The sequence below is a fragment of the Euleptes europaea genome, chromosome 2 (assembly GCF_029931775.1).
Source record: "Euleptes europaea isolate rEulEur1 chromosome 2, rEulEur1.hap1, whole genome shotgun sequence".
NCBI classification, from domain to species: Eukaryota; Metazoa; Chordata; class Lepidosauria; order Squamata; family Sphaerodactylidae; genus Euleptes; species Euleptes europaea.
This window is the reverse complement of record NC_079313.1, coordinates 24,977,690-24,999,255: the sequence shown is the minus strand read 5'-3', so window position 1 is coordinate 24,999,255 and position 21,566 is coordinate 24,977,690. Positions and strand designations below refer to the sequence as shown.

At 46.6% G+C, this 21,566-nt stretch overlaps 1 protein-coding gene across 1 annotated transcript in view; it reads right to left on the bottom strand.

The window, feature by feature from the left end:
* TNR (tenascin R) overlaps positions 1-21,566 on the bottom strand; it is a 105,295-nt gene that overhangs the window by 15,725 nt on the left and 68,004 nt on the right. The window contains exons 11-16 of the mRNA XM_056844148.1: positions 19,364-19,483; positions 15,035-15,178; positions 11,726-11,845; positions 10,752-10,895; positions 10,517-10,647; positions 6,999-7,131 (exon numbers count right to left, since the gene is read on the bottom strand). Of these exons, the coding sequence (XP_056700126.1) occupies positions 6,999-7,131; positions 10,517-10,647; positions 10,752-10,895; positions 11,726-11,845; positions 15,035-15,178; positions 19,364-19,483 (792 nt within the window). The remainder of the gene's footprint in view (positions 1-6,998; positions 7,132-10,516; positions 10,648-10,751; positions 10,896-11,725; positions 11,846-15,034; positions 15,179-19,363; positions 19,484-21,566) is intronic.

Genomic DNA, 21,566 nt, shown 5'->3' with positions numbered 1-21,566 from the left:
AACTCTTTGGAGCTGGCACAGGCAATGGGAATCGTAGAATCATAGAGTTGGAAGGAACCACCAGGGTCATCTAGTCCAACCCCTTGCGCAATGCAGGAAATTCACAACTATTTCCCCCCACACCTCTAGTGACCCCTACTCCATGCCCAGAAGATGGCCAAGATGCCCTCCCTCTCATCATCTGCTTAAGGTCACAGAATCAGCATTGCTGACAGATGGCCATCTAACTTCTTAAAAACCTCCAGGGAAGGAGAGCTTACTGGGGGAGGGGGAGGTCAGGGGGCCAAGGGAAACCTTTTTTTAAAAAGGTTATTATTTAAAAAAAGGTGATTTGTCTCTTTTAGAGTGAAATGGCCATTTTCTATTGCCTTCAGTGGATTTCCACGGTATTTGGAAAGGCCTCATTTTTTAAACCCCAAATCTAAAGTGCCCCAGTTCTGAATGCAAATTCTGGTGCTGCTACAGACCCCTAGGGAATATTACCCTGGAATCAAAAATGTATCAAATGATAAATAAGGACACCCTTATCTGTTAGCCCCACAGATTAAAATATACCCTCTCCAATGAAAATTGCTACTGAGCTACTACATTCGCTTGAGTTGATTCATCTACCAGTTAAAAAGCCTTACCAGTGACAATGTGGGACAGGAGAGCCAGGCGGCAGAGACCTGAAGGTCAGGAGGCCAAGGTCAGCTTTAGCTGAGTGGGAAAAAAGGACTAAATGGAGAAGAGCATGATGAAACATGAGCGGGAATTCGCGATATCTCTTTGTGAGTTTTGCATGTAATAATCTGGGTCCCCCTAAACTCAGAATAATATTTAGAATTGACGTGGTGTTCTGTAAAACACTAAATACACATTTTCTTGTAACCCTTGAAACAACCTTGTAAGGTAGATCAGTATTTATTATCTCTGTGCTTCAGGATGCAGAGAGATTCTGGCTTGACTAAGGCCTCTTAGGTCTTTTATGCATGGGAGTTTTACCTGGGGTTCGAGGCTCTCTTGATCCACACTTTTCTGTTCCGAATCCTAAAAATGCTATGCATGTTGTTGTTTGCCCTGGAGAAAGGCCTGAGGTTTCTGGAGTACTGTAGAATCACCAGCAAAAATCCAGAAGCGTGTGAGTCCCCGCCCCTTGAAAATGCTGCTGTGTAATTGCCTGTAGTGCTTACTGTGAGAAAAACGTCACCCCCCCCCCAGCTTCCCCCTCCCGCGCTTTGGCTTATGCATGGAAATGGGGACAATTTGACCCAGGCTGATTTCAGGGGAGATCGAAGAATTGCGTTACAACAGGGAAGACCCGGATATTGCCCAGGCTGGATGCGAGGTCATCTCTAAGGGATGGAAAACTAATTCATAAACCCAACGAAAAACCAAGTTGGACTTGTGAAGAAATTAAGTCAAAGGGCCCATGCATGAAAGACCTGAGTGGATTCCTGTCCAATAGGATATCTGAAGGGGGGGGGGATTTCCAGCATCTTGCTATTACTTTATACCAGCCCTCTGTGACCGTGATGCTATTTTGACTTTGTTATAAAGCCTGACCAACCAGAAAGGATTGCTCTCTGCAACCAAAATGCAATGTCTGGGGGAACGTAATGGCCCTTGAGAGTACAAAAGGTGGTCATCTCTAGAGTAATTCAAAAGTTATCAAGGGAAGAAGGGAAAAAATTATAAAACCTGCTGCACTGAGTGACACAGGGAATTTGACTGGCTTTTCATCTGCCAGTAAGATTAGTCTGAAAAGCTTTGCATTGGTTTTCATCCCTTACAGCATACTCACTGTAAGCCTTTACACTAACAGAAATGGAAGAGAGGAATAATGCAGCGGCCCTGGATCTATAGTAGTAGGAGGCAAGAGGGATTTGTGGCCATTGATAGCTGTGGTTGTTAACTGACAGGCATTTCAAAAGCCTTTTCATGCATTTCGATGAAGAATACATCTGCAGTTGGTTCAAAGGCAGCCCTTTTAGCCTATTCGATACAAAACACCAAGGGAGTGATTTCAGTCCTGAAAAGGGTGAACAGCTCCTTTCTGCCTCTATTTTTTCCCGGTCTTCTCTTTTGAACAACTAAGGAACAAACGTAATTGCATTCAGCCACCCTGAAGCATTCCTTTCTAAGGAAGTGATTCCACAATGGGTGTCCTCTGGCGCTGCCCACAGTCTCCATATGTTTACAGAAGTTCATTCTCTACAAGAGAGACCTTTGGCTCCTAGATCCCCGCTCCTTCTAAATGCACCAGCAGCTAGACGTTTCAGCAATTTTGCTGCATAAACTAATCTAAAACAGTAACACAAAGGAAGTGTTCAGCAGTAAAAACAAAATTACCAAAAAAATTGGAGTGTTCTATTAAGAAAGAACAGTTGTTAGGCACTCCAATGTGTGGATAGAACAGTTCGTTTTCTGGGACTCCTGCAGAGTGAGCGACACACTGCAAAGAAATGGCTGTCGCCCAAAATGTCCTTCCTATGCCAAGTCGCCCCCTTCCTAAGTCTACCTTAAGGTATCCCTGATATGATGTGCTTTTTGACCTCCCTCCACATCACTGACCGCTGCTCATAAGGGAGGCATGAAGTAAGCTGAACTAGTTGTTATGGACTGGAGAGGGCAGGGAACTTGCCATGGGACCACTAGTTTTTGCAACATCCCCATTTCCTTCCTAAAATTATGCCCTGGTGTCTTTGGCAATTCTGTGCAAGATTTAGAATTTGGCAATAAATAAATAAATAAATAAATAATCAATGATAATAACTGATTTAATTCCTTAAGTTTCTATCGCTCAGTTTTGTTGATATACATTTGAAAATATACAGGGGCATGTTTGCAAAATACCCCATCTGTGTGGCTACCCATCCTGCCGTCTTGCCCTTGTTTCATGGCAAACCTGGGAGCCAAATCACATCATGCATTGGAAAAGTTGTGGTTTGAACTTTATACTCTGTGTCTATTTTTGGGTAAGAGAGGGGTAGCATATAGAGAGATGGGGTGATGTAATGGCTAAAAGTGTAGGGCTAGGGGAAGGGACATGTGGGACTCCAATCCCCCTTCTGCCATGGAAGCCTGATGGGTTTTGTTATTTCACAGTGGGTAGCCGTGTTAGTCTGTCTGAGTTGTAGAAAAGAGCAAGAGTCCAGTAGCACCCCAAAGACTAACAAAAATATTTTCTGGCAGGGTATGAGCCTTCGTGAGCCACAGCTCACTTCTTCAGATACCTGGAGATACGTGTCTGAAGAAGTGGGTTTTGTTATGTATGTATGGGTGTGGGTGATTGAATCAAGGGGACAATGATCCTTGTAATTGCCTCAGGGGAAACCCTGGGCAGCTTGGTGTTCTCCAAGGCTCCTGAACTGTATGTTCCCATTGGCTACTGGGGTTTCCCCCCCCAACCACGGACCGGGGGGAGTGGCCACAGTTGGCCAGGGGAGCATATAAGGAGGGGTCTGGTCACTGTTAGTTCTGTTCTCGTTGCATAATAAAGCAGTTGCTGTTTGAACTCCGTCTCTGACCTTGTGTGCTTCCCCCACACGGACTTAACAGTGGCGACGAAGGCTGGTAGGCAGTCCGGCTGTCCTGCTGATATCACTTTTGAATCCTGCTGAAATCGCTGTGGCCAGTAGGCAGCCCGGCTTGCCTTGCTGAATCACTCCGACATACGAGGGAGACGCAACACGCCACACAATGGCCACCAAGGGCTCCATGAAGGAGTTCAATCCAGCTCACCCCAGCGAGTGGGAGAGCTACGCCGACCGCCTTGGCTTCTTCTTGGACGTGAACGATGTCACCGAAGCCAGCAAGAAATGCTCGTTCTTCCTCAGCGTTTGTGGCCCTCACACCTTCCAGCTGGCGCAAACGCTGCTGGCCCCCGCGAAGTTGAGCGAGACTCTGTTCACTGACATCATGGCAGCGCTGGGGAACCACTTCGCCCCCCAACCCCCGCAGCTCGCCCGGCGTCTGGACTTCCACCTGAGGGACCAGGAGGCTGGGGAGTCTGTGTCCGCTTATATCGCGGTGCTCCGCCAGGCCGAAAGGTTCTGCAATTTCCCGGACCTCGACGGCACCCTCCGGGACCGGCTCGTTTTTGGTCTGCAGAATGAAAAGGTGCGCTGCTGCCTCGTGGCGAAGGAGGTCTCACTTGCAGAGGCTGTCGAGGAAGCCACGGCGGCTGAGGCTTCAGCGAGAGGATTGCATCGGGGACCGGGGGACCGCACCGCCATCTCGTGCTGCTTTTCCTGTCCTCATCATCACGGACTACGGGAAGCATAGGGTGCCAATCTGGGGCATCGCCTTCATCCATGTCCACCAAAAGCAGTTTGCACAGAAGCTCCGTCTCGTCGTTGTCGACTGGCCACGCGCCAGCCTCCTGGGTTTTGAGTGGTTCCAGGCCCTGGAAATCCACCTGGTCGGGGTGAAGCACATCAACCGGGCTCAGCTTGATTCCATCTGGGGAGAGTTCGAGGACGTGTGGAATGCTCCCCTGGATTGCTACGTCTGTCTGTCCGGCTCCAACTTGACTCGTCCATTGTGCCCATCCACCTCAAGCCCCCGTCGGGTCCCCTTCACTCTCAAAGACCGGATCGATGCGGAGCTGGTGCAGGGCGTTCTGGAGGCCGTTCTGAATGTGAGCTGAGAGACACCGATTGTCACGCCGCTCAAGGCCAATGGCGAGGTCCGGATCTGGGCGAACTACAAATGCACCATAAACAAGGCTCTCCAAAAGCACGCCTACCCGGTGCCAGTCGTGAGCCACCTGCTGGCCTCCCTCGCTGGGGGCAGAGTTTTTGCAAAGCTCGACCTTGCCCAGGCTTACCAGCAGCTACCGGTCGATGCTGAATCCGCGGACACTCAGACGATCGTCATGCACCGGGGCTCTTTCCGGGTAAAGCGCCTGCAGTTCGGGGTCAGTAAGGCCCATGGCGTGTTCCAGAACCTCATGGAGGACCTCCTCAAGGGTTTGCCGGGTGTCTTCCCTTACTTCAACGACGTCCTGGTCGCCGGCGACTCGGAGGGCGAGCTGCTAGAGTGCGTTCGCCTGGTCCTCGGCCAGCTCCGTGACGCTGGCCTCACTGTGAAGAGTGAAAAGGGCCAGTTGGGCCTGCCGCAAGTGGAGTTCCTGGGATACCTGATCGACACTGACGGCATCCACCCAACGCCCGCCAAAGTCAAGGCCGTCCACGGCGCCCCTCCGCCTAAATGCAAGCAGGAACTCCAGGCGTTCTTGGGACTCTTGAACTTTTATCACGCCTTCCTGCCAAACAAGGTGTCGGTCGCAGAGCCCCTGCACCGGCTCCTAGACAAGGCTACCCTGTGGTGTTGGGGTGGGCCGCAACAGCGCGCTTTCGAGGCCGCCAAGGGCCTGCTCTCTTCTTCCAGCCTGGTTGTGCACTTCGACGAATGGCTGCCGGTCGTCCTGATGCTTCACCTTATGGCATCGGCGCTGTCCTCAACCACCAGTTGCCTGACGGTTGGGAGGCCCCGATTGCTTTCTACTCCCGGATCCTTTCACTGGCTGAGCGCAACTACGTGCAGATAGATAAGGAGGCACTCGCCGTCGTGGCTGGCGTGAAGAAATTCCACAACTACGTCTATGGTTGCCCATTCTCCATCGTCACGGACCACAAGCCGTTCCTAGACCTGTTTGTACCAGATCGCCAAACGCCTCAGATCCTGTCCCCCCGCATGCTCCGGTGGTCCATCTTCTTCAACGAGTACGACTTCCGGATCCTGCACCGACCCGGTAAGAGCATCGGTCACGTGGATGCCCTCAACCGTTTGCCTATTGAGGGATCCGACCCCAACCCATCCCCGGCCTACAATGTGCTGCTGCTGGAAACCCTGCCCGAGCCGCCGCTCCACGCGTCGGACATTGCCGCCCATTCCGCAAAGGACCGCGTCCTTGCCCGGGTTCTCAACTGGGTGGGGAAGGGGTGGCCGGTGGCCCGGCCAGAGGCTGAATTTATGCCGTTCACCACCCGCCAGCATGAGCTGTCTGTCCACAAAGGGTTCCTGCTCTGCGGCACATAGACCAACTGTGACGCTGCCCGGCGGACTTGTCCAACCCTGTTGCCGCCCGGGAAACGCCAACGCCTCCGACCGCCACGGACAGCCCAAACAACGAGCGAGCCACGGCATTGGAGACGAGCACCCCAGGAACCAGTACCCTGGTTGCGCATTGGACCCCCCCCCGCAGGCTGTGCGGAAGAAGGAACTTCCCCCGACAGCTCAGCCGAGCAGGAGCCCGAAGAGCAGCCAGCAGTTCCCGTTCTGGCGCCGCACCGTTCCCAGCGGGCCTGGTCGCGCCCAAGCCACCTCAAGGACTTTGTGTGCTAGGAGGGGGGTGCTCGGACTTGAGGGGGAGGGGTGTTATGTATGTGTGGGTGATTGAATCAAGGGGACAATGATCCTTGTAATTGCCTCAGGGGAAACCCTGGGCAGCTTGGTGTTCTCCAAGGCTCCTGAACTGTATGTTCCCATTGGCTACTGGGGTTTCCCCCCCAACCGCGAACCGGGGGGGAGTGGCTGCAGTCGACCAGGGGGGCATATAAGCAGGGGTCCGGTCGTTGTAAGTTAGTTCTGTTCTCGTTGCATAATAAAGCGGTTGCGGTTTGAACTCCGTCTCTGACCTTGTGTGCTTCCCCCACGCGGACTTAACAGGTTTGTATTGGAACAGTCTCTCTCTCTCTCTCTCTCTCTTTCTCAGCATAACTTAACTGACAGTGTTCTTGGGAGGATAAAATGGAAGGAAGAAACATGTATGCCAACCAGAAGGATGGGTGGGATGAAAACACACTAGGCAGACAGAGTTACGTATCTCATTTCTGAAAGTTAAGTGTGTGTTGCTCTGGACTCATTTAGATGAATCAGCTCTGGCATCAGTGCTTCCATTCCCCCCACCCCCGAGACATAAAAAGCTCATTTCCTAATGGAGCCGCAACAAAAATTATTTGTAGCCAAAGACAACCAGGGAAGATCACTCAAGACTGCTGCACTTCCCTTACCTGTGGTGAAGACAGTGGAGGTGAACCCGCTTCTGACAGCATCCTGGGCAGCTTGCAAGCGCACTGTGTACTCTGTGGTTTCCAAAAGCCCTTCTAGTCGGATCCAGGTGTCTTCTGCATCCACAATCAGCTCCTGTACACAGGACACACCATAAGAAATGGAAATGCACACAGCAGAAAAGAGATTTATGCAAAAGACCAGAAAGTTCAATATGGCTTTGTGCCACCTTGAGCATGTTTATGGAAAAGTGCGACCTATGACTATCTTCAATAAACCAAGAAACAATTCCAGCCTTGAACTGGTGACCTGAGAGATATAAGGCAGGGATTTAGCCAGTGTACACCCACCAAAGGAGGGAGTGACAAGGAAACAAGAAACACCAGCAAGCATGCCTCTTAACTACAATAGGCCAGATATATTGTGCTTACTTGAACCCTTTACAACACGATCCTTAACAGACTTACACCCTTCTAAGCCCAATGACTGCAATGGACAGAGAAGGGTGAAACTCTGCTTTGGATTGCACTGATGAGGTTTCAGGATAAGGCTTGTTCAGTCATCAGAGCAGTAAGGAAATCCTGTGCTGTAGATTTGTGCAATGGACTGTCTCCCCACCAGCAGCAGGAGCCAGATTGGACAAGCACATACTTTGCAACTTCATTTTCCAGAAAGCGGAGAGGGAAACAAGGGGATCTGCTACCTTGGATTTGATTCTCACCAACAGGGAAGAACTGGTTGACAAGGTGAAAGTAGTGGGCACCCTGAGTAGTAGTGACCACGTAATTTTGGAATGTACAGTCTTGGGGAAAGGAAAAGCTGTACGAAGTCAGACATATAGGTTGGACTTCAGGAAAGCAATTTTTAACAAATTTAGGCTGCAATCCTGAAGGGGGGGAAATCTCCTTAGGAGCCAGGGTGGCCCCGTGCTGGCATAGGTGCCACTTTTTTCATGGAATAAAGTGGCACCTACGCCAATGTGGGGTCAAACACCAGTGTCTGGGAGCCATGGAGCTCTGCTTGCCCCCACTGCCAGGACAGCCACTTCGGGAACTAAATCTCGGAAGAGACTGCCCATGCCGGCGTGGGGTATGCATTCCCGGGGCATTCGCGGGGGCGGAGCTGCCGCCCTCTTGAGCTGCAGTGTGGCTATGCCACGGTGCACCCTTGCTCTGTTCGGTGAGCCATTTCTCCCCCTTTTTGGTTGTATTTATTTTTAACAGCTCTTTTTCCCTCCATGGTGGCCGGGAAGCCTTGGAGGAGATGGCGTGGCTGCTCCGCTTCCGGCTGCGATGCTCCCGGCCTCTGCCTAACTGCCCCCCCCTTCAGGATTGGGCAGTCCAAGTAATGCTGGGTAGAAATACCATGGTCAGAAATACTTAAGGAGAAGAGAGTTCAGGAGGGGTGGGAGTTTCTTAAAAGCAAAATATTGAAGGCACAATCATAAACCATTCCTATGAGAAGAAAAATGGGAGCAGTCTAAAGAAGCCAAGGTGTCTCCATAAACAGCTTTCTAAATATTTGAGAGATTAAAAAAGACACATTTAGGAAATGGAAGGAGGGCCTTATAACCAAGGATGAATATTAAAAAAATAACCAATCCTTGTAGGGAAGAGTGTTATTCTACAATATATAGCCAGTGCTCAGGGGTACTTAGCCAAGAGTACCTAGGTATTGTTTCTGATCTACCTCATCTCCTATTCTGTTCTCCTTCCTACTCCTAATTTCATCAAGAGCAATAAAGCCTTATGTCCACTGGCAATGTCAAGCCATTTCCAGACATTGCCAGAGCAGTGAGACCAAGCCTCCGATTCCTCTTTTGGGTATAATTATTGCCCAGTTTGCCTCAGCAAATTGCTAGCGTTTTTCCTGGATCCAAAAAGCGAGCCACTGTACTTGCGTGTACAGTCTTCCCTTTCCTTGAGAGTAGTGCTGGTCATTGCTCATCTCCATGCAGCTGTCTCTCTCTGGACCTCACTCCCTGGAACTGTAAATCTACTTTCCCCTGGGAACCTCTAATCCCCTTCTACTTTTGCTTTCTTAGTTCTGTGTGTATCTGAATTTGTGTGGTTTCTGTGAATGTGTAAACAAATTTGACCTTAAAATTCATAAAAACTTCTTTATTGGGAACCTTTTCCACTGGTCTGTTCAACTCCATAAAATTTGGTTCAAAGATTCCCCACGCCAACCTCTTGAGAAGCTCTACCAGTCTCCAGCCAATTCCCCCCAATAAAAGGAGACCCCTCTATTTGGCGTACCAAATTGTGGGAAGTTGTTTTCTGTTGCCCAAGAAGGTCGGACTAGAATCAACGAGGTGAAATTAAATCAAAAGAGTTTTCAGCTAAACATTTAAGAAGAACTTCCTGACAGTTAAAGCAGTTCCTCAGTGGAACAGGGTTCCCCGAGAGGTGGTGGGCTCTCTTACTTTGGAGTTTTGAAAGCAGAGGCTAGATGGTCATCTGACAGCAATGCTGATTCTGTGAACTTAGACAGATCATGAGAGGGAGAACAGGAAGGATTGTGTCAGTACTTTTTTCTTGTGGCCCTTTCTTACATAGCCAGGGAAATGCTGATCACCCCTAGACGACCCTGGAGGTCCCTTCCAACTTTTGTGATTTTAAGATTCTATGAAATTATTTTATTCTAGAATCATCTCTGTGACCAGTATTTTTAATTTATTAATACAGTCAATCAGACCAGTAAAAAAAATTATACAGCAGTAAATCTCAACAGCAACAATATAAAAAATGGCTTTACAAAGATGGGACACACACACACACGCACACACACACACACACATATATAGAATACTTTACATAAAAAAACTAAATGGAGTGAGAAAGAGGCACAATAAATACAGATAGCATCATTTTAGCAGAGATTTATGAAGCTTCATAATGACAGCGAAATATTTGGCGACCTTGTTTGTGACCTGAGGATTCTCACAGCTTAACAATTTCCTAACCCTATCCACTGAGTCCCAGCCTGGGTATTTTATCAACAGCTGTGACCAGTATAGGAAGCACTGCCTTCAGTTTAAATTGCTTTCTTTTGCCCCTTCTAATGTCAGAAAATAGCCAGATCTGATGGTCATGCTATCTTGTCTGATATGGAGGGAAATGGTTGCCTAAGCAGCAACAAGGGAAGTAGAAGGTAACTGTAAACAGCACCCCCCCAAAAGGACAAAGGTTTTTTGGGGAGGAGAGGGGAGAAGTTCAGCCTCCCCCCTTCATTACTTCCTTGGAGTCTCATGTCTGCAGGATTTCCTGTTGTGGCCCCCGCACATCTGGCATCCTGTAAACTATGTAAAGCAGAATTGTTCAAGAGGGCATTTTTATAAATGCAATAAGGCTATATTATGATGCAGTGGTTTAAGAAGGTGATTTAATAAAGGGAATAGTCTAATTTGCACTGACTTAGATTGTGTAATCTGACAAAGGAGGACTATAAATGACCTAAATAAATAAATAATCAGACCTGTCAGCAAAGTGTTAAGAGTCTCCTCATGGTGAAGACTCACCTTGCGGCTTCCATCAGGTGACCGATAAGTCAGGATGTAGTTCTCAATCTCCGCCATGGGAGGCAGCCATGAAAGGAGGGCACTCCGTCGCGTCACTTCAGTCGCCGTCAGATTTGATGGAGGATCCAAAACTGCCAAGGTTGGTCAAGGAATTAAAGTGGGCACGGACCTTGGAGACAACTAGCAAGCTGTTTTAAACAAGTCCTGGCTACTGAAAGGAACACACTATACTTACGTGTGGTAAAATTGGTGAAAATGGTTCTGCTAATGACAGGCCCATTGGTGGCATACATGGTGACTCCATAGCTGGTACTAGGGAGCAAACTGATAAGCTTGTACTCTTGGCTGGTCCCATCTACTAAAATAGTCTCTCCTGCAACTGAAATGAGAAGATGATGGAATGAAGAGAGCATGAGCCATAAGTAGAGTAGAAAGCAGCCAAACAGCTTCCTCTTCTAACAAGTCAACACAAGTCATTGCCCTGCACTCTTATCCCAACAATTTTTCCATCATGGCCATCAAGGTGAGACAAACAGCAGTCCAAGGAAATCTTTCATCCAGACCCACATCTTCTTAGCTTTATGTGGACCATTCTCTCTATGGATAACATTATGCATGTGATTGCTAGCTCATGAGCATGGAGTCTACTTGTGTAGGAAGCATCTGTACATAGGCTTTGTCCCAGTGATCATAAATTCTGCTTCTTCAAAAGATTTTGAGCACAGGGAGGAAGTCTACACCTGTAGACTCTGAGCTCAAGAGCTGATGATTTGGTATAGTGGGGTGTGTGGGTCCGGTTGCTCATTCCTAACCCCCCTTTATGTTTGTTGATGATAATGTCATGTGAGAAGAAGAAGATGAAGAGTTGGTTTTTATATGCCGACTTTCTCAACCATTTAAAGAAGAATCAAACCAGCTTACAATCACATTCCCTTCCCCTCCTCACAACAGACACCCTGTGAAATAGGTGAGGCTGAGAGAGTTCAGAGAACTATGACTAGCCCAAAGTCACCCAGCCGGCTTCATGTGTAGGAGTGGGGAAACCAGCCCAGTTCACCAGATTAGAGTCCACCGCTCTTAACCACTACACTACACTGGCTCTCCAGCAGCTCCAGTTGCTGGTTTTCCACCTTCTCTCCATTTTCCCCAGCCTCTCATAAACTGTTCCCTCCATGCCAACTGAGGGCCACAGATCAGGAAGAGACATACCTGTGTTGTGTGTGAGCACAATAACATAATTCTCAACTTCAGCCACAGGTGGTTCCCACTTCAGCAGGGCTTCTGTTGGAGTGATGTTGGTGGCAGTTAAACTCTCTGGATTATCCATGGCTACAAACAGTGTGAAAAAGCAAAGAAAGGGAGTCAGCATAGCAGTTGCCCACTTCAAATTTCCTTTAGGAGTCAAGCAACCAAACAAGAATTTACTGTATATGAATCAAAGCGACTGCCCTGCGGCTTTGTAGCAGCCCAAACCATGGTTTTGATTAGAGATGCTGCCAATTTTGCTGTGAACTTGTTGGACAGTTGAACTTACTGTGTTTGACTTTGTCAGACATGAGCCAGTCACTAGTTCTGCTCGGTTTGGCACCAAATGACTTGAGCGCCTGCTGAACAGGTTTACATTGGGGTTTTGCAAAACTGCAGCTATGTGACAAAGCTGCCAATTCAGCCATTAACCGAACAGTACGATAAAAAAAAAAACACAGAACCCAACAACAGCATTTTTAATGACTAATTTATATGATTTGTGACTGATGCAACTGTCTGTTTAAACAATCGCCTGCTCCACGAAGCAGCAACGCAGTTAGGATGGGGAGGAAGCAGAAATCCACTGGGCTGTGCGAGAACAAAAAATAAATTGCAGAAAACTGATTGAGGTGTACTACACCACGAGGAAGGAATAGTTAAACCTGATGAACAGATGTGAAGAAGTAAATTAACAGATAAATGGTACATAAAAAAAAATCGGCTCCCAGTTCGCAGTTGGTGAATAGGATGTAAGCAAAACTGGGGGGTGGGGTTCGAGCTTCCCTAGTTTTGATGACACCTGCAGTGCTAAATGACATGGAACTGGGACCCTACCTTGGTTCCATACATGGGGGGATGGATCTGGCTACTACACCAAAAGGAGTGCAGAAGCGAGGGGGGCTGAACTGTCCTTCCGCACTTAGCTCTCCTCTCTTTGGCCATTTATGCATGGTCAATTTTGAAGCTCTTTCAAAGCTCTTTTTAAAAATGTGACTTTAAAAATGCCTATTCACGGTCCCCACACAACGCAGCAGCAGTGGAGCAAACACAAAAGATCGCAGTAAGTGGGCTCTTTTGTAATGCGAAGCAGGTCTGTGCTGGCTTCACAGTTACTTCTGGAATGACGGTGCAGTGTGCAAAATTCAAAAAAATCTGTGGGGCAATTCAGCCTGGAACGCGCTGCTAATTACCATGCAAAAATGGCCTTTGTCACTGCATACTTTTTTCCCTTTCAGCCCAGCTCCATACACACTCACACTCACACATATATCTGAATGGGAATTAAACACAACGGCTTCCGTAATGTCAAGGCGGCCCTTATCATTAGCAAATAGAAATGCTAACTTCTCTTGGTTTGGCTAACAGTCCCAGTTTCTCAGTTAACAACTAAGGAAATACAATGCGTAGTCTTGTAGGGAGATATGTGTATATCTAAAAGGAGTCGCTGCATTAGTTTGCTGCAGCCACGTTTTGTGGCATCTGAAAAGATGACGTAATGGATTGTGGCAGAGGCTTTTGTGAGCCCTCAGGTGTATAAAGTGTTGCATTCAGTTGGCAGAGGTACACACACACACAAAGATATAGACATAAGAAGGGTGGAGGGGGGTGGTTATTAGAAAGAGAGGCCATGAGGCTCAGAAGCTGAAGCTATAGCTGTGTTATATTCATGTTGCTGAGCACAGACGGAAATATGATCCAGACAAAAGAAGATTAAAGATGATGATCTGCTCAGCATGGATGTGGACCACTCTTGACTACTGAAGAATTAGCAAAGTGGATGAATCTGAATAGCACACCCAAACCTGTAAGGAGGAACAATGGCTTTCTGTTGTTAGCTAACCACTCACTCCCAGTTTCTCCCGGATCCAAGTCTGATAGTGTGAAATCCACACGTGAACTCCAAGTTAGTTGTGAGGGATGTCTCCACTATTCCCTCCCCAGGAATGCAACGATGTGAACTGAAAGGCGCATTACACCATGCATTGGAGAGGAGATTGGCAAGGTAAGAGTGCAGAGGAAACCTGGGCTTTGTGCAGTATACTGCATTTCCTGTTGCAATTGTTCTGTCATGGTGGATTTACTTCAGAGCTAACAGGCATTTCTGTGCTGCTGTTAGTCAAATCAAGACAAGATGAGATCTGTCTATGGGATCAGTTAGAGTAATGAAAGTTCGCTCTCCAGGAATAAAACACACAGCATGATTTTTAAGGCCTAACTTCATGGACACTGACAAGCAATTATATGCTGAGAGTTCCTGGATTAAACTCCAGGTGCATGGGGGCCCATTTTGGATCGGGATGGTGGTAGATGGCTTCAGATTCCCCCATATTATTTTCTCATGTGAGACAGCCCCAGGGAGCCACTGTTTCTGCCACTGGGGAAACTTATGTATAACCCTTGCCCTTCCTGGTTACTTAGATCTTCCAGGGCTGGGGCTGGCTGACTGGGTTCAAGAAGTACTTAATGCTTCCTTAAGAGAGGGGGTGGTCATCCTTGCCTTGAAACAGGCTGTGGTGTGTTCACCTCTAAAGAAGTCTACCCTTGACTCAGCAGAACTCAATAATTATCGACCAGCCTGAAAAGTTCCATTCTTAATCAAGGTGATTGAATGGGGGGTGGCTGGACAATTTTGAGCCTTCCTGGATGAAGCAAATTGTTTAGATCCCTTCCAATCTGTTTTCAGGCCTGATTATAGGACTGAAACAGCCTAGTTTGCCCTGGTGGATGATTTGCACTAGGAGATGGGCAGAGGGAGTACAACATGCACTGATAGCCAAAACACTGCAAAGTGGAATGGCAGGGAGAGGAAGCTGAAGCAAAGAGAAAGAATCTTGCTAAATGCCACCTAGGTTTTTCCCACATGTGTTATTTATGTGGGTTGTGTGCCCGTACTGCATCATTTTCCCCCTACATGTTTTGCTCCCTCTAGTGGTTGCTTTGATCTTTCATTGCTGTTTCTCGAAAGCATTCATGCTTTAGTGATGTACGATGAAAGCGAGCACTAGAGAGAGCAAAATACATGAGGAAAAGAGGAAACTGACGCAGTACTGGTACGTGACTGACAAAAATAACACATGCAGAAAAACCCTATTAAGTTAATGGGAGAGGGGAGATTTGAATGGGGGGGGTGCCTTCCTAATTCACAACTGTGGACTTCACTAGTACATGTCAGTTGAAACTTTCTGCCTTTTGCTACTGATGCGTAGCCACCATCTGCTTTCACAGATATACTCCCGGCCTCTCCTCATACCCCAATAAGAAACTCTGTACCTGTATACATGATGTGGGAGAGGGGCTCACTTTCCTCTCTGCCCCTCACACTCTTCAAGCTGATTTCATACTCCATGGCTGGCTGGAGGTGGCTGAGGGTGTATTCAGTGACCCGCTTGGCAATGACGATGCTGTCCACTCGTCCTGCATAGATTGAGAAAACAGCCTGGTTACCTCTCTGCAAATCAAGTTGCTCCAGTAAAAGTCTGACAAAAGGCACACCTAGGCAGGACAGACTTTGAGAAGAGCACCCACAATGGTCAGTGGCAGCATGAAGCCTGGTTCACACATGCAGGAGAATGATATGGTAGAATGGAAAGCAGGTGGTGGATTCCAATTCTGAATCTTCCTTTAAATAAAACACTCTCTGCAAAAAGACAAGCAGCCCAGCAGAGAGAAAGCTCTCTTTACTTGCTGTGCTGGCTTTCTGTTTGCAAGATGTTTTGAATGCAGGGAAGCATCCTAAAAACGCCGTCCTCTACGATACTCTCATTTGGCTGTGCATTCCAGGGAAAGTTGCAATGCAGCAAACAGGTCATCTTTCAGGAAGGCTTCTGATCTCATTGAGGAACTACTGAGATGTTTATGGAAACCTGGGGGTCCCATATCTGATCACACTGTTGATCTAATCCAACTTCTGGTCTAAGAAAGTTTATACTATACCTATACTTGTTGGATAGATGCTTGTCCAGTGAAAACTTTCAAAGAAGGAAATTCCACAATATCCCTTCTTTTCACCTTAGCATGGACAGTGCAATACATTATAATGAATGCAAGAAACTCCAGTGACTCACTACTGTGTTCCAAGAACAAACATATATAGAAATAGTACATGCTTGTATATGTACACTTTCTAATACCCAAATGCACGTATGAAGGAAAAGTCTCCTTTTGATGCAATAACTATACAATTCTAAGCAGCGTTAGTTGCTTGTTAAATGCAAATGAAATCCCCTTACCAAAATCTTTCACTTGTTTTAATGGCCCATCTACATCTTTGAACTAATAATGTCTGGATTCTTTAATCTGATGTGGAACTACAGTTGGAGAATCTTTTTCACCATACTGAGCCCTGCTTCAAAGGAATTAGTATCAAGATGCCTGACAGTGCAGATCTTATTAATATTGGCTGAATCTAAATTAGCGTCTTAAATTAGGTTGCTTCTGTGCAGAGGTCCTTCTCTGAGTTGACTTCCAAACTGGAGCACTTCTTTTCGGAGCTCCCACACGATACTGTGCTGCAACCATTCCATTTCAGGTTTTCCCCATCCTCAATGCAATCTTTCCCAGACCAGACTTACTCTGATATGTTTACAAAGAACACATAGTCCAAGCATGCTAACATGCCATCTGGGAGAAACATTTGCATTTTACTGTTGGTGCCACTTTCCCCCATCAGCCCCTTCCAAGTGCCATTTTCTCAGCATTTATCCCCTACTGTGTTGCCAGAAGGCTTTTTAGTGTGTTTCTTTAACTCAGTAATTGATCCACTGCCATTTATCTATTTCAAATTTTAATAGAACTGTTACAAGGCATGGGTGAAGCAGGGCCGGATCTTGGGGGGTGAGGGTGGAAAGCGCCCCGGACTCAAGGAAGGGGGTGCCAGCATGGACATGGAGGAGTGCCACCGCTGCTGTGCTGCAAATATTATTCTTGTCACTGTTAGCATATATTTGAATAATTCATTATAAATTTTTGGCATATTGCTCGATAATATATTTAATAACATATTTTAGGGTCTATCACAAACTTACTTTTTAAAATGTTTTGCGTTTCATCATGGATCTCTATCCAGTATTTTCTTGCTTGACCATCACAATTGATAGAAAGATGCATCCATGTTTTGGCATTTTCAACAATTCCCCCTGACTGCACATGCTGCAGCTTTGGGGAAAGTGGAGGGATTCCCCACTTTTTCTTAATATGCTTTTTGTGCAAAGTGGTTTTTTTTTTGGTCGATTTCCACTCGCTTGATTTTTAGTGGAGATTTCCTTAATCCACCGTAACTGTGTTCTGCCCATTTCTGAGCATCACTGCAACGTCATGCTGACGCACCAGCCCATAGGCACTACTATGTGGTCGTGTGCTTCCACAATGTGGAGAACTGGATCTTTGACCAATGCTCATAGTGGTTTGACATCAAAGCCCAAAGAAGTGGCCATCTGTACCAATTCTTATGAATATAATCTGAAGTCCTCTATGGGGAGGTAGGCTGCTGATCTACTACTGAAGGATCTAAAGAGGAATGTGATAGTTTATCTGAAATATGAGAATCTGAGGAAATGTTATTGTCATCTCTGGATGAGAAAAGTGAGAAAGGGACAGTTGTGATTTGGTGGGCTGCAGTGGAGTCTGAACCAACAAGTTCTATGGTAAGGAAGGAATGGAGGCTACCAGTAAGTAGGGTAGATATACCAAGCAAGTTGGTCAGGACTGATGATATTGGGGAGGCTGGTGAAGAGAGTATCTAAGCCAAATTGGTAGCAGGCCATTAAGGGATACTTGGCACTGTCACTGGCTGGTCTTGAATAACTGTACTCTGAGATGCAAAGATGGACTCAAGGGAAGGTTAGGTACCATTAAGTGGGCATTAGAGACTGGTCTGTGGATGATAAAATGCAGTAGTGGCGCCAGTCTTGTTTATGTGGTCTGAGTTTGTCCCACCAATATTGGGGATAGGGAAGGAAATGAAAGTAATCATCTCCCCATGGATATTATTCCGATTTTCAGGAACAACATGGGCACTAGTTTCTATTTCATGGAAGAATCTGGGCATTGGTTTCAGCCTCGAGGGATGAGAAGATTTCTAGTAGCTGAGACACTGTGGCGATCAACCCCAAGGAAATCAATTCCAAAGAGACTGAACCCCAGGTGAATGTGTCCTGGGAATGGAGAAGATTTCTCGAAGGTTATGCAGTATGAGCTGCATGGAATTCTCTAAACTACTGGTATTGAACATGGTACCAAAGCTTGTGCAAATTGCATAATAGGTCCCATGAGATGGATTCCAGTGAGGGTGTACATTAGTGGTTTCTGGTTCCACTGGGCTCCTGGTGTTTTCCTTTTTCTTCCTGGATTCAGGAGAACAATCAGCCCAATATTTCGACTTTTATGGTCTAGCCCCTTGTTTCAAACCTGGAGGACCAGTGTCACATGAACACATGAACTTAAGAAGAGGCCTTATCCTGAATCAGACCCTTGGTCCATCAAAGTCAGTATTGTTTGCTCAGACCAGCAGCGGCTCTCTAGGGTCTCAGCACAGGGGTCTTTCACATCACCTACATGCCTAATCTCTTTAACTGGAGATGCAGGGAATTAGACCTGGGACCTTCAGTATGCCAAGCAGATGCTCTACCACTGAGACACAGCCCCTCCTCAAATGCCCTTGTCTGTAGAGACAATATTAGTGGAACTTTGAGCCAATTTCGATGGGGACTGGGCTATGACTAGCACGGACAGAGTGCAACAAAGAGCTGTCATCAGCTGCATGGAATGTTTGCAGCAAGTCTGCTTGGTTATCTTCTGGCACTGCAGGCAAGACTCCATCTTGTGTCCATCTCCTAAGCAAAGAAAACAATTACATTGGCCATCTGTACTGGGTAATTCACACGCACATGGGAGACACTTCTTAAACGGGGCCTGCATGGGAAGGAACAAGATTTTTGGAGTAGGAAGGAAAAAGAGCTGTGAAAAACTGGAGAAGAAAAGGAAAAGCTTTGTTCATGAATTCTGTAGAGTGGAAGTTTTTCCACGATGCTACTGATGCAGTAGTTGGAGAACAACAGAGTGGGAACGTGCTGCTCTGCCCACTCAAAGCTTGTGCGGTAGTACTCCCCTTTTTGAGGTGCGTGGAGTTGGTGCCAAACACTCTTTAGCATCACTCTGGAAAGTTCTGAAGGATGTTCTATGAGGGTGCAAGACCCCATAGATGTGCCTGCACAGAGACCACGAAGACGAGAAGGTTGGGAGGATGCCTGCGCCTAGACCAGTTGGAGAGTCGCCTTCCTTGACTAAGTGGTTCCAATCTGGGAATGGATGGTTACAAAATAAAGGATGGGAGGAGTAGGTTTGTCAGAATATAAATAACCTTGATTAAAAAGGGCTTCTGCAAATCCCTCAAGAGAGCTGCTTCAGAAATAACAGGTATCTGGGAAACCTTGGCCAATCAGGTAACAGCACTATTTCAAAAAGCAATCATACTGTGTAGTACGGCTTCCTGAACTGCCCCTGTAGTTAGGAAGCTTTTCATAATGTTGAGAATATACTTCCCTCCAGTTTGAACTCCTTTATCTATCATCTGGACTCCCAGTAACCCATATAGAAGATTACCTTGGGCAGATTTGTAGGCTATTCTATAATGGTCAAAAGATGCAATAGGAGAGGTCCAGTGGATGGTCACAGAATCTGTAGTCACATTGTCAACGGTCAGGTTCCTTGGCGGATCAATCCCTGTATGAGGCCAAGCAACAACAAAGAAACACATGAACGTTATACATCTTACTGACCACTACTGCTTTGGTAGATAACTCAAGGTCATGATGGCAACTCTGCCACTTTTCTTAATAGTACAACTACTTATTGTATTGTACAGTCAGAGATGTTACTGCAGGAATCTTCAACCTTGGTGAGCCTGTGGGTGTTTGGTAACACCACAAAGTGGCTGCCTTGGGATGTGGGACCCATCACAAAATGGCTGCTGTGGGAGGTGGGACTAGGGTTGCCAACCTCCAGGTGGTACCTGGAGATCTCCTGCTATTACAACTGATCTCCAGGCGACAGAGATCAATTCATCTGAAGAAAATAGCTGCCTTGGAAGGTAGACTCTATGGCATTATACCCCATTGAAGTCCCTCCCCTCCCCAAATCCTGCCCTCCTCAGGCTCCATCCCCCAAATCTCCAGGTATTTTCCAACCCAGACCTGGCAACCTTAGGTGGGATCAATCACAAAATGGCTGCCATGTGGGCACAAGCACAAAATGCTTGGTGGTTCCAAGTAGAGGCAGCTAATTCCAAATGGGTGTTTCCCCCACAGACTCAAAAAGGGGTCCCCAACCTTTTTGAGCCTGTGAGCACATTTGGAATTCTGACACAGCATGGTGGACACAGCAACAAAGTAGCTGCCACACAAGAAGTGGAGCTAGCCACAAAACGATTGCCACAGCTTAACTTCAGTAACACAGTGCAGATCCTTGTGCTGTGGTGGCAGCAGCTGCCAAAACAACATTTGAAAAAAATCTGCACAGCCAAACAGAAGCCTTGCTGGGCAAAAGCCTTAGCTAGCCCCACTCAGTTCCTAAAAACACTTGGTGGGGCCCAGAAAAGGTGTCGGTGGGCACTCAGGTGCCATGGGTACCTTGTTGGGGACCCCTGCCCTAAGGTGATGCCTCTTGAGGCCTTCTAAAGTACCTTCTATTCCGGTCAAATGAGGAAAGACAGGATTGGCTCTTTGATTTAGGGAAGAAGCAAATGGGTTCCTAGAAAAAAATTAGTGGGCACCATGGTACCCATGGGTGCCAGATTAAGAACCACTGCTTTACTGTTTTACCACATCTATTCAACTTGTGCCTCCAACATTCCACAGATGAACGGACCAGTGTCCCTTCTTCCATCACTATTACACACTGGTGAAGGCTTTTCTGCACATGATGTTTTGATTTTTTTATCCTACGCTGGCTTCTGGAAAAGGGCACGTTAATGTAATGGCAGTTATAGGTTTCTTTTCTTTTTAAAAAGAATATCTAATATGAAATTTACAATACAATCAACATTCTTCTTAGTCCATTGAAATCACTGGGCTTAGAAGGGTCCAACCCTTTACACTGTTAATCATACAATGGAATTGTTTATAGTAATCTTAGAATAGTTACAATTTAGATAGGCAATTGCCTATTTAGATAGGCAATTATTAATGCAGTGGGAGAAGGGAAGTAAAAGAAGCGACTGCACTCTAGTGCAGGGGTCAATCACCTTTCATAACCAAAGAACAAAAATCCATCCAAATTCAGAGCAAGAGGTCAACAAAGACCCAGTTTGAAAAATCCCATTTCCTCAAGTGAAGATATACAATATTGACATGTTGATCAGTAATCCAAACACTGGTTGTTGCAAATAGTCTATCAAGAGATCTCACGATAAGTAATAAATATACTTTATGTGATGGTTTAATTGCCCTAGCATACATCTGTGCATAGTTTGCACTTGAATTACTGGGAACTGTTCTCTAATTAGCTCCCTTTCTCCAAAGCATATCTAAGAAGCCCTTTAGTTCCATAAAAATCTTTTCCTGTCATTCCTTTTGTGGTAGAAAGTGCTATCAAGTCACAGCTAATTTATAGCGAACTTGTAGAGTTTTCAAGGCAAGAGAATAACAGTGGTGGTTTGCCATTGCCTGCCTCTATGTCGTCACTCTGTACTTCCTTAGTGGTCCCATCAGAATACTCACCAGGCCAAGCATGCTTAGCTTCTGAGTTCTGATGAGACTGGGCTAGCCTGGTCCATCCAGGCCAGGGTGGTACTCCTTTTACATACTGT